Here is a 13,495-nt window from a genome sequence, read left to right as displayed (position 1 = left end):
CGGATCCTGGGTCACGGGGCGGTGGTGGGATTAGGGAGTGGGGCAACAACAGCAGTGGGCGCCGGCGACGGTATGATCTAGAAAGCAACGGGGTGAGTCAGGAGAGCCGGAGAGATGGAACGTGGGCTAGTGATGTACACTAGTGTCTTTTTTTCGTGAATTATATCAATCAGGGTCGTTAACTCTGTTCTGGCCACGCTGCACCTGACAATACGACCCAGGTGGTCAGGTTTTTTGGTCAATCGTCTCTAATCTACTCCCTCCCTTTCTAAATATGTCTTTTTAGAGATTCCATTACAAACTACATCCAGATGTATATACTTTCAAATGTAGATGCACTTATTTTGCTTCGTATGTAGTTTATAATGAAATCTCTAAAAAGACTTATATTAGGAACGAAGGGAGTAGTGACGAGCGTTTTCTGAAAACTATCAACACAATGTTGGTGGTTTTTTGAAAGAAAAAAAAAACAGATGATGACAGTTTCCTAAATTAGGGTCCCCAATTTTGATGGTTTTTTGCAATTTACCTATGGTGAAAAAGGAAAACAAAAATAGTTTGCTTGAACTTAACCAGTTACAAGATATCTGATAGGTAGACCGTATTGTGCGTACGCTGGTTGTGGTATCTACAATCAGAATCCTGCATCGACACAGCGAAGAAGTGGTAGTTGCACACGGGCGGCTAGTGTTTCTATGTACAGACCATGATGGCACACAAGTAAACGTGCAACTAGAATCGAGAAAGCAAAACCACAGGGACATACTTATAAACTTGTCGTGATTCTGCTTCCATGCTGTTCGCTTTGTAATAGCTAGGGAGACACGATCCTTCTTTTAACAGCGTTTGTATCAGGCACTGGGTTTTGGTATATACCATCAGCCAACCCTTAATCATCATCGTCATCCTCCAGATCGCTGAATGACACATCTTCGTCCTGCCCAACCGAAGTGATATTGCCGGTTTTGTTGTCATCATGGTCCATATCCTCTAGCCAATCCTCCACTTCTTTGTCGTCGTCATCATCCGGAGTGTACAGGTTGGGTTTGTCACCCGGATTCTTGATTTCAGTTTTGGCCACCAGCTCTTCTTCGATTACAGACTTGTCAACTATTTCCGGCTCGCTGGTTGAAATGGGATGCTTGTCAGCCTCAGCCGCTGGCAGAGGATCAGGGGTTGGTTCTTCGAAAGATGTTGCTTCAGCCGTTCCAATCTTGTCTTGGATGCTCGAGGGTGAGAACTCTATATCTTCAGCTTGGTTAGATGGAACATTGCTGCTTTCTGATGAGCCCCCAGGACCCTCAGACGATACATTTTTCATCCTTGGGGAGCTTTGCAATAACTCTTCTCTTGCTTCCGAGATCTGCATGAAAGAAATATCTTAATAAGGTGATATTTAGCAAAAGATCATCGCGAAAATACCTTTCCAACTTTACTACAACGTCTGACATTTCTCAATACTCACTGGTGTTGTCAATGTAGGTTTCCAAGGGTGATATATATTAGAGCATCTCCAGCCGTCCCCCCCCCCCCCCCCCCCCAGGAGCACTTTTTCAGCGCCGGCGGATGAAAAAAGTCCCACTCGCGCCCCCAACACCTCACTTTTCGCCGAATTTGGCCAAAATTAGAGCCGGGCACTCCCAGGCCAAACGCAGCCCACCGGTGGGTACTCGGGAGCGCCGGCGCTACTTTTTGCATGCAAATGGCCCACCATCGGTCGCCCATCCCTTCTCTCCCCTCTTTTTTCTCTCTCCTCCGCACATGGCACAGGAACCGCACAGAGGACGCGTGACCGGCGTAGAGTGCCACGTCTGGTGGTTGGGAGCCCAATGACTGGAAAAAAGTTCACCCCCAGAATAAAAATTACGCCGGGGCAACCCCAACCGACGTAAAAAAGGCCTCCTAGGGGGCTCAACGGCTGGAGATGCTCTTAGTATGCATTCGTTATGTTGACAACAGGATAGTATATATGGTACCGATGACATCGTAATATCGTCTAAAACATTCCACATGCATGATGGTACACCATTCTGTAACTATATTGACGGTGCAAATGTCCATGGATCATATGCATACTAGACAAAATAAGATAATCTTAGTTCACAATCCAAATTCTAACGGCCCATTAACATATCCTCCTGCTATTCAGGTCGCTGGTTAGGGACTAGGGAGTACGCTATATTTTACACTAATATTTCCATTTTGAAGACCTTAGTTTTAAGCAATCCTAATTGTTTCGGCCACAAGAATATTAAAAAAAAACGCTGAGTATATTCAACTTGATGAGCCGACAGATTCAACATGACAAGTGACTTAGCGTATCTGCAATGAGAATACAATGTGGAGCTTGCATATGTATAAAGATCTAAGAGAGATCATATATAATTAGATGCCACTTATGGGCTTTGTTATGCTCACGACCTTAAAGTTAACAATCTCATCAACTTAGCATTCAGAGCTAATATAAACCTAAGCAAGACTATTGCAATGATGACGGTACATGGTGGATTTATTTATCATAATTGATATTTCGCTGGAAGTGGATGTAACGCTCAATCCTTGATCATAAAGCCAACAAGGGCCACTATTAAGTTCCACAAATATTCTGAAGCTCGTTTTCAGTACTCGGATAAATCGACCTGATTTCCCAGCTTAAATATTTCAGACAAGTCTCGCAGTATTATGAGACCATGGGTTCAATCCCATATTCAACTATGGATGAACAATCCAGATCTAATTCCATACAGTTGCGTAGAATAAAGTATCAGGGAATTTCACTGTCTCATGCTTAATGAGAATGCAGATTTGTGTCTTCTTTCTTGTGAACATGCAATATGACGTATTGCAGATATAAAAGGGATCAAAAATGAATTCCTGATCAAAAAACTTCATTCCTACAGCTACAACTCCAAAGGTGACTCTTAACAGATGAATTTGGAAATGAGAGGCCCCATTTGGAAACAGGTAAACACAATCAAATGCGTGGGCACATGTTTCTGTTTACAAAGCTATTTGTAGGTTTGCATGCATTGCAGCAAGATGGCATGATAATCTATAGTGACTAAGAATGTTTGGAAAACACAACAAAAATAATAAGACAAAGAGAAGGGAGCATACCTGTGTCGTTGAAAGAAGCTCGGCATCTTCCTTATTGAGCTTTGAGTGAAGAAGCACAAAATAGATCTTCCAAAAGCATGCTTCACTCATATTGGTCGAACAAAGTTCGGTTCTGAGATATGATAAGCTTGGTACTATACGCTCTATAGCCAATGCATGTTCATATTGTGTATCTGACAGTTCAAAATCTGAACACAAAAGCATAGAAGATGTAAGCGAAGGAACTGAGCAACAGTCAGGCATGATATGTAACATACGACTGACATGATGGAACAAGATGCATGAATGGCAAGTAAAAACTACTCCCACATAATGAAGAGAAGGAGAGCATGATGCTAAGCATATAGTAATAAGTATTCATGATCGTTCTAAAAAAACATTTGTGATTGATTACTATGCCAAGTTAGTGCAAAGAAGTACAGTAGAGAATGATAGTTCCATGGTCCACAAGTTTGGTAGGTAGGAAAAATTATGATTACGCCATAAACAACAGGAAGGTTAGCAACAAGTCTATCTACGAAAGCTAAAATCTACAAAAAGAAATGCTGGATGAAAGTACTAAGTTCAATTATATTGTGTACATGTACTGACATCATCAAGAACCTTGATTCCTTGAAAACAAGCTTAACCTCCACCAAGTATAAAAAGCAGTCAAGGTCAAGTGCTTCTTTGAGTTATTTGATCAAAGGTGCGTGGGCAATTGACACAACTCATTTATTTGTAGGGACTTCATTTGTATGTCTTGATAAGTAAAACTTTAATGTTACAAGGAAGCATTTTTTTATAACCTTATTTGATGGCGTTTGCGTGAATCATCAGGTTAAGTTATGGTGCTGGTATATGTGCTTTGAGTCTGCATCAAGCTTTGACACTTGAGTGTTTTGATGTTTTATAATTCATCTCTAGCTTTGGGAGGTCTTGTAGATCAGTAAACGGCAAAGTTAGGTCATGTTCTGAAGTCATCCAGCTCCAGGCTTCACAAACTTCACGAAGGAAATTGTGCCGAACGTTTGGGCTCCGAGAAGCCAAATTCTCGAAGCTAGGCCCGATGCCAGTGCAAGAACGTGGAGCAGCGTTGGGCCAGCTCCATCGAAACTGAAAGGTGGAGTTTGCCAAATTATGCCGGTATGCCACCGCCAAACTTACCGATTCGTTCCCCACCCCTGAAAACCTATCGAGCAACATACCCCTGCTCGTTCCCCTCGAGCCGCTAACCCTACCGACGCCGCGCGCCCCACCACCGCGCGTGCCACCGTGCAGTCCCCGGCAGCCGCTCCTTCCCAGCGATAGATCGAGCCATTCCAGGCCAACCCCAGCCAGTTCCCGTCGACACAGCCCGCAAGACCACAACCTAAGCACCGACGCCATTGATGTCGTGCTCAACTCGCAGGAGTCTGCCTCACCTCACCTGCTGGCCCCGAAATGGGCTGCCTCCAGCCGGCCCAACACGCACAACCCGCCCAGATGGGCTGCATCGCTGAGGGAAGCTGCAGTCGGAGCCGAACAGGATTGGAATCGCTGGCTGGAGCAAGAAGCCGTGATGAAAAGCTGGTTTTCTGGAGTTCCGAGAAGCTGGAGAGCCTCCGTACACGCCCTTAATCCTGATGTTTTTGCAGAAATTGCGGCTTCGTAACAATTCAGTACTAATAATACATGGCAAGCGACGAAAATTTCATCATAAGCACTGTTGATTTGGTCTGAAGCTACACCCTCATGTCTCCACACTTAGCAAATAGGCAGTATACTACAAACATAGTTTGAGTATACTACAAACATAGTTTGAGCAAAACTGCAAAGATCTAGACTAAAACACCTGATTCCACTGTAATAATCTCAGTTTCAAAATTCAGAGTCTTCTGCTGCACTTGAATCTCACAGCCCATGGCTCTTAAAAGGGAAAAAAGTGCAAAGTAGACAAAAATTATCTATTCTAATAATACATATAAACTCGAGCAGAGAAGTCTGAAGCTACTGGGACTTACCATCGGCGTGCCGGTCGTTGACGAAGAGGGGGAAATCGAGCCAAGTCTCGGGAGAGGTCGAGATGTGCCTGACGAAGACCACCACCTCCTCCGTCACACCCACCGCATCCACCTCATCCTCCTCCTCTTCCTCCGGCGCGAAAGGCAGGAAGGAGGAGGCGATCTTGGAGATCTCCGCCACGGCGTTGGCGTTGGACAGCATCGAGATGCCGCTCCTCACCCTGCCCCCGATCTCAGCCAGGTCGTTCCGGATCCCGGCGACCCGCGGGGACTGGGGCCCATACTCTCCCTCCGCGTCCGCCTCCGTCTCAGCCGCCGCCGTCGACGCCTCGGCCCCGGCCGCCGGCGGCGGCGCGAGGAAGGAGGCGACGCCCCAGAAGCGCCGGGTGAGGGACTCGGTCAGCTCGGAGATGTCGCCCTTGACCCCGCGGCCGGGGGTGTCCGGCTGCTCGTCCTCCTCGGCGTTGGCGGCGTGATCCGGGGTTCTGTCGCCGGAGGCCGCCTCGGAGTGGCCGTCGTCGTCGGGGGCGGAGGAGAGGGTGGCCGCAATGGAGCGCGCGAGCCACGACATCGCCGGGAGGGAGCTCGTGCCGCAGTGGAGGGTGGAGTGGGGCGGCTGGCTGATCAAGCGGAGGCCGGATGACGTGCGGTAGGCGGTAGGGGATATGGACTGGCGGCCGGCGGACCGGAGGACTAGTCACTGGTGCCTAGTACCGGTAGAAGAAAGATCGACGGCCTCGATGCGGATAGTTTTCAAAGGTTGTTTTAGAAAGGTTAATTTTCAAAGTTGACCCCGAGAAACATGAATAATTTGCTCTGCTTTTCTCTGCTCCAAAGTGCACATCTCCGCAGTTCAAACAAAAAAAAAGTCCACATATCCGCAGTTCAAAAAAAAAAAAAAAGGGTCCACGTCTCCGTATGCTGACGCTTTCGTCCCTAATTGCTTTGCTTAAGGATGATGTAAATGTAATGCAATGGTGGTGTGTCCGTGTCTTCGGCTTTCTCTTTGGTCCTCTCTGTGCCAAAATCAAGGTGCAAGTAGCCAATCGTCAGAAAAATAAAAGTAAGAAGGAAAAGTCAAGGTGGCTTCTCTCGGGAGACATGGCCTAGGGCATGAGCAATGGAAGCATCACCTTGATGCTGTTCCATGTATTTGTTTAGATCTAAAGGTTTTTTTTAAAATGTTGGTAGTTGCTCTACGAAATTCATTGATCAAGAAAGAAAACAGAATACAAGGATACCCCAAGGAAGCTAGGCACAAGAGTAGTGTCGAAAGGAGGAAGAAGAAATAGCAAAAAAAAAAACAATGTCTAAGTTAATCGGTCCTGGTCGAAAGGAATTCTTGCTCCAGCCATATTCCATGGGATGATCTCTTCCTTTAATCTCGTAATAAAGATGTCCAACCCAAAGATTCATTTTTGAAAATGCGCCTATTCTTCTCATTCCAAATTCTCCACGTAAAAAGTTGAATAGAGGAAAGGGTTGCTCTTTTAGTTTCCTTGCTGGCTGCCTGGTAGCAATTGCACACCCATAGTTTTATGCTGCTCGTCGCCGGCCAGCACAGGAAGTTTGGGGAGGGAGGCAACAGAGGCCCAGGTGCTACACGGTCTAAAGTATTAAAACTATTGTTCTTCATCTAACGAAGGCAGTCATATGTATATGTCATTATAATGGACCCATCTCAATTCTTTTCTCCCCCATCTATTTCTTCCTCCTTCGTTCTTCATCTCTCTCTCTCTCTCCTTTTTTCTTTTAACTTTTCTTATGGAGCACCTACCTCCTTCGCAGGAGACGGATTTTTGTACAGAGCATCATCCGAACCTAAGTTGCTGGCTCCGAGCCGAGCTAGACCTGCGGGGCAGCACGATGAGGCAGCCCGTTGGTCATGCCCTCACTAGCAGACACTCAAAACAATAGAGGTAGCTGTCGTTCGATGGTTTACGTAATTACGTGCCCTCAAACAAGCAACGGTAGAAAAGTTTTACAATTGAATATTTAAATTTACTAATTCTCATCTAGATAAGAATTAGCAAAGTCTCATCTAACTTCTTCACATCATTTGAATAATCAAACAAAGTATAAAAATAAAAAGTCTGCATGAATCTTCATAAAAATCAAGTAACGTACTTCCTTCGTTTCTAAATATAAGACTTTAAAGAGGTTGCATTAGTGGACTATATGCGGATGTATATAGACATACAGTAGTTTAGAGTGTAGATTCACTCATTTTGCTTCGTATGTAGACTCTTAGTAAAATATCTTAAAAGACTTATATTTAGAAACGGGGGGAATATGAGTTAAATGTGACTTGGTTAAGTCTCATCTGGATGAACGTTAGACACAGCGTTAAATATTTGTCGGCCGAATTGTAACACACGTATGCACGTACGCAATGATTCGGTGAATCAACAGACGTAGCGCGTGCGAGTTGGCCAGCCGATCAACTTGGCCCTATCCTCCAAAACAGTGGACAAATTCCTTGCGAATCCATCAAAACACCTGCAGATCCTGACCACTTCCCTCTTATCCGCCGGTACCAAGCGGCGGTTCACGCGGACGGAACGGGCAAGGCAACGTCGAGCTACGGAACGGAGAGCATATATATATCACGAGGTGATCGAGGTGCCATTGTACACTCTCATAACGCAGCGGTCCGTCCATCGACCTCAAAGGCAAGCTACTGTATCATAGCGCTCGATCTTGCGTTTCCCGATCCGAGAAGCCGACGCAGCTCCTTCCGGTGCGCACACACAAGGAAAGGATGAAGAAGGGTGGCAGGAAAACCAGCGGGTGCTTCTGCTTCTCCTGCCTTGGCGCGCCCATGCGCGCGCTGTCGAGGGCGTGCGACCTCTACGTGAGCGGCATGTCCGGGTGCGCGCGCCGCATGCCGGCGGGGGCGGTCGCGGGCGGCCGCGGCCCCGGCGGCTTCGGCGGGTCGGCCACGACCATGCACCTGCGGGCGAGCTCGGACCGCGCCGACGACCTTGTCCGCGCTGCCTCGAAACAGCGCCGCGTCGCGCCCGAGCCGGCGGACGTTGGGGCGGGGCAGAAGAAGGTCCACCTTAGCCAGGCGACGGCGGCCGTCCCGGCGTGGAGAAAGCGTCCGGCGATGGTGACCATCGCCGAGGACGCGCCGTTCGAGTTCGGCGCCTGCGCGCTGAAGCGGCCAGAGATGAGCGGGCGCGGCGCGGCGGTGGGCGGACTGGCAGCCAGCGGCGGTGGTTTTGGCGCCATCAAGGTGGGGAGCAAGGCCTTCGAGACCCGATCGTGACACGTGCGTGCAATGAACGCGCGTGATAAGATTAGGCGTCCATTGATTGATTCCACTGTCTTCCTCTTGATTACTTCTTGTTAATAGAGTATGGTTAATAGTATATCCAGATACCGGTTATAAGGCATTGTCATGTCATCTATAATCTATATTAATTTTTATAGTCAGCTTACTCATCTTTATTGTATTTGTTCGTGACAGGTTGATAACGATAGCAAATAGAACCATATGCGATCTCTCACATGACTCGTCATATAAACACATCAATGGTCACTAAGAGCATCTACAGCCGGATGCTCTAAATTCGACTCGCTATACGCCCGCACACGAGTCCGGTTGCTTTCGTAGACAGTAGCCGGTCACACCAACCAGCTACACTCCATGCTAGTCTCTCATATTTTAATCCTTATTTACATACAAAGTATGCAAAAAAAAATCCTACTCCCGCCATTCCTAAATATAAGACCTTTTAGAGATTACACTATGGACTATATACGGATATATATATAGACATATTTTAGAGTATAGGTTCACTCATTTTACTCTGTATGTAGTCCATAGTAGAATTTCTAAAAGGTCTTATATTTAGGAACGGAGGGAGTAGTTACTATAGTAGCTATCATCGTCGCAGACGTTCACGATGTCGATGTCGGGTGTCGGGTAGACAGGCATGTAGGAGGGATCCGGCTCCTCCTCCTCCTCAACCTCATCCAAGTAAGGCGAGCATCTTCGCCTTCAGCTCCTTCCAGAGACGACGTCTAGCCTCCACATCCGACTTCGAGTGGATGGAATAGAGGATGGCTTGCTGCTCCGCGTGCTGCTCTGCGTCCCCAGCGTCCCCCCCACAACCTTCGCCGGCTCCTCCCCCTCCACCAACTCCTTCTTCAGATCCATTATATCCGGAGGTAGCCCCGTAACGATTCGGATCTGCTCAAGGAGTTGCAGCTGATGCTCCGGCTTTAGAAAGTGATAGCGGTGTGGGGGCATGACTTAAATACCAGGGCTAGGGACGACGCGGCGATAGAAGAGAGGAAGAAAATGTGGAGGGATAGGGTTTCGATGCCGGCGAACGGCAGGAGGGAAATGTGCAAGGGTATGGTTGCAGTGCCTGTGGTCGGCTTAAATAGCCCGTTTAGGGGCTATGCGGACCGTCGAACCGGCGCCATGAGTCGTTGACATACCCCTCATCGGAGGAGGCGTCCATCACACAACCAGGTTTTCGAATGATTTCGCGTGGGTTCACGACGTCAGACCAACTGGATCGGGTTTTTTGTGACCAAATCAGCTTGTCCGGATGTTTGTGACGGGTTTGAAAGATTCGATTATAGATGCTCTAAACTCTTATGAGCACATTGGTCACTCTTCTTTTAGAAAGTGATGAAGTGGTCACTTTGGCTTGTTTTTAATAGTAGGAAGTCGACTTAGGAGTCTACGTGGGCCCCATGGTTATAATAGTTCGCGGAAAAATAAGTGCATGGGTGAATATTGAAGAATGAGGCTGGGGTCTTTTGTAAATAGACATTAGAGGCCACATCGTTTAAAACCCTAACTAACATCGCTCTACCTTACTCACTGTCATACATACCCACATATATTTATCCTTATAAACATATATGTATACCCTGTTTTTATAAACACCTTCATAAACCGAACTAACACATCGTCTTAACTTAACAAGTGTTCACATCCCACGTTAGTTGGCTGATGAATTTTGTCAATAGAAAAACAAATGATACGAACTCCGGCTTTACATATGCATGCATCAATGGTTGAGTATTAAAGTTGAGAAACATGTACAAAATAGATATTTAATTTTTTTTAATCGAGTCTATCGTAATAATTGAGTTTAAGTAGTAAATAATTCGATCAAAATTAAACAAGAGTTTAACGTAACACAAACCAACGAGCCTTGTAAATCCTGTTGGAGGGAGTAGTATTTTCCTTGTTCCACAGTCCACGTCACCATATGTTAACGCTTCCTTCCCTAATTGCTTTTGCCTAAGGTCTTAAGGATGATGTAGACGTGCAATTAAAAATAAAAGGATGATGTGAACGTCATGGCGTGTGTCTTTGTCCTCCGCTTTCTCTTTGGTCTTCTCTGTGTCAAAATTATGGATCGTCGGATTCTTCTTTCTTTGAAAAGAAAGGAGAACGAAAGGTTTGGTAAGCACCCCGTCGCCGTTGCTTGTTTCAGAGCTCGCAACGCACTGGAAGACATCGTTTTGATTGTCTACAAAACCATGCCTCATCCGCAAGTTGTTTTGTATTTGTCGGCCGATTTGTACGCGCAGAAAATGACCAGCATACATGCATGTATGGCATGCACATACGCAATGATTCACTGAATCACCAGATGCGACGTGCGAGTTGGCCAGCTGATCAACTTGTTGCTCAACCCTGTCCATGAAGCCGTGGACAAGTTCCCGCGAACCCATCAAGATGCTTGCAAATTCTGACCATTTCCACCGGTACATAAAATCTTTAAAAAGATTTATATTTAGTAACGAAGGGTGTAGAAGCCATCCATCGAGTTCTATGAAAGGGGGAAGGCATCCCCCTCGACGAGCTAGCTATATGGCACTAGTGCTCGATTTTGTGTCTCTCTCTTGCGAGAAGTTGGAGGCCAACAGTTCCGGCACGTAGAGCAGATGATGAAGGTGGCGAGAAAACGAGCGGGTGCTTGTGTTGGGATTATATGTCCTTCAACTATATTCAAATACTTCGACGCAAAAAAAAAAACTATATTCAAATACTTGTCCATCAAGATACTTGTTATATGCATATAATTATTCTTGGTCCAATTTATTTAAATGCCGCATACTTAAGGAAGTTGGTCAATTATTGATGGAATACGATATATTTTATATATTGAAAAGACTATCCTGGTAATTAGATTACGTCCCTAATGTCGTAATATATTTTATATATTTCCCTCTTATCCGCCTTAAAAAAGCTAGATCGTGTAATTAGATTAGCAGTCCTAATGTTGATCTATATAATTAGATGAATTTATACTTTATTACGACGCGTAGCTTACAAGCGCGTGCTTCGACGGATAGGATCCGCTAACAGACAAATTATACTGTGGTTGGTAGTTTGATCTCGACTCTATCCAGAAACTAGTTTAAAGACAAGGAATCTTATAAATGTATAATAGGTGGACTCTTTAAAAACACAGTAAAAGGTTTACAGAAAAACACGAAGGAATAAGGATAGACCACAACTTATTTCTAACAGCTTTTGCCTCGCGCGCCGATTCTGTCGAGGGCGTGCAAGCTCTATGTGCGCGGCATATCGGGGTGCGTCGGCCGCGTGCTAGCAGGGGCGATCGCGGGGGGTGGGGTTCCGGCGGCTTCGGCAGGTCAACCATGATAATGCACATGCGAGCGAGCTCGGATCGAGTCGACGACCTTGTTCGCGTTGCGTCGCGCCCGAGCCGGCGGACACTTGAGCAGCGAAGAAGTAGGTCCACATTAGGCAGGCGCCTGCGGCCGTCCGGGCGGGAAGGAAGGGGTTGGCGATGGTGAGCATCGCTGAGGACGCAACATGCGGGTTCGCCGCCTGAGCACTGAAACGGCTACAACACACGAGGCACGACGCAGCGATGGGCGGACTGGCCGCTCGCGCTGGTGTGTTTGGTGCCATCAAGGTGGGAGCGAGGCCTTCGAGAACCGAGTGTGGCGCGTGCATGATAATACTAGTTTTTTGGAAAATGTTTGGAGCCGGCAGTCCGTTCAAACCTTCCGCCGGTCTTGTCCACGCATGACTTGCACGACCCACTCGAAGGCAACCATGTGGTACGGTGGACTCGTGCGAGTCTTCTTTCTTCTTCCCCGCTGCCCATCCCCTTTCTCCCCCTCCCACAAAAAATCAGGCCGCACGGCCGCATCGAATCGCCGGTTCTCGCCCCCTCCGACTGTCATCGCCGTCGGTCCCCACTCCCGCCATCTGTCCTCGTCGTTGTTTGTCGCCCCCATCGGCCGTCCTCGCCGTCGTTCGCCACCCATGCAACCTGTAGTTTGCAGCTCTCGACGCGATGGTTTGAAGTTGCCATGGATGCAGTATCCGCGATCTAATGCTCACAGTTCCTTGTGTTGGTACCGTCCTCTGAAGATGCTACAACCATGGCAGAGCAACCTCCTTCCCTACCGCCGCAACCACCTTCTCTCCCCCAACGAATCTGAAAGAATTTGCTCCTCCATGAATGTTGCAATCAACGATGCAAAAAGCTACAACCATTTGATTCGAAAGCTTCAACCAGGGTGTATCAAGCTTCAACCGGATACCACCCAAAGAAAAAAGCTACAATCGTCCATATGAAAGCTTCAACCTTAGTTTTGAAAAAGCATCAAGGACCACCCCGCGCACTTGAAAAATACTACAACTGTTCACGTGAAAGCTCCAAACCATATTTGAAAAAGCTTCAACCAGTTGTTAGGGCATATTTCTCTCTAAGTGGTTTTAGTGATTGATGCCAATGCATGTGCGGACTAATCGTGTGCATTGAGCGTTTCAGATAATTCATGTCTAGGCACAAGACGATTCGATGCCCCTCGGAATCTCTCGAAGATGGTTTCTTTCTACATTTCTCTTTGGTGGATTTGAGTCGTAGGAAAGCCGTACTATTAAGAGCGGGTCCGCGCCGGAAAGGTTTTGGTGGAATCATCACGTACACATTTAGTGCACCACCTTTCCGTTGCTACAATGGAGCTCCATCCTTATCTTTGATGCTTATGCAAAAGGGCTAGCGGTAGTACATCTGGTGTCAACGGTAGTACCGCTGGCACAGCGGTAGTACCGCTCTAAGAACAGTAGTAATTTTTAACTACCGCTCCGTCGGACTTTTTGCACATACTTTTCCCCCACATTAGTAGGCACAGTAGTATTTTCTTACTACCGTGGTTGGTGAGATGCAGAGCGGTAGTACCGCTCCTAGAGCGGTAGAAACGCTTGGCTATTGCTATGGTCGGTGGGTAATGGTTGTATTTTACCCCCCACTATATATAGGTGTCTTCTTCCTCTAGAAGCTCACCTCTTACATCTCCAAGCTCCATTGTTGCTCCATAAGCTTATTCTTGCCCGATCTCTCTCCCTAGCCAATCAAACTTGTTGATTTTCTAGGGAT

At 46.8% G+C, this 13,495-nt stretch overlaps 2 protein-coding genes across 2 annotated transcripts; one reads left to right on the top strand and one right to left on the bottom strand.

Annotated features, from left to right (window-relative positions):
• Window positions 1-492: 492 nt before the first annotated feature.
• Window positions 493-5,783, bottom strand: LOC123444497. Its single transcript, XM_045121226.1, has 3 exons — window positions 5,100-5,783; window positions 3,118-3,305; window positions 493-1,363 (listed from the first exon to the last, which is right to left on the bottom strand). Exons 1-3 carry the CDS (start codon window positions 5,668-5,670, stop codon window positions 890-892), a joined length of 1,233 nt encoding a protein of 410 aa, XP_044977161.1. The 5' UTR covers window positions 5,671-5,783; the 3' UTR covers window positions 493-889.
• A 1,625-nt stretch (window positions 5,784-7,408) lies between these two features.
• On the top strand, window positions 7,409-8,550 carry LOC123440300. The gene has a single exon (XM_045116878.1). The coding sequence runs from the start codon at window positions 7,861-7,863 to the stop codon at window positions 8,368-8,370; it is 510 nt and encodes a 169-aa protein (XP_044972813.1). The 5' UTR covers window positions 7,409-7,860; the 3' UTR covers window positions 8,371-8,550.
• The last annotated feature ends 4,945 nt before the right edge of the window (window positions 8,551-13,495 follow it).

The sequence above is a fragment of the Hordeum vulgare genome, chromosome 3H (assembly GCF_904849725.1).
Source record: "Hordeum vulgare subsp. vulgare chromosome 3H, MorexV3_pseudomolecules_assembly, whole genome shotgun sequence".
NCBI lineage: Eukaryota > Viridiplantae > Streptophyta > Magnoliopsida > Poales > Poaceae > Hordeum > Hordeum vulgare.
Note: the sequence above shows the minus strand (reverse complement) of the source record. Positions and strands in the feature narration are given on the sequence as shown.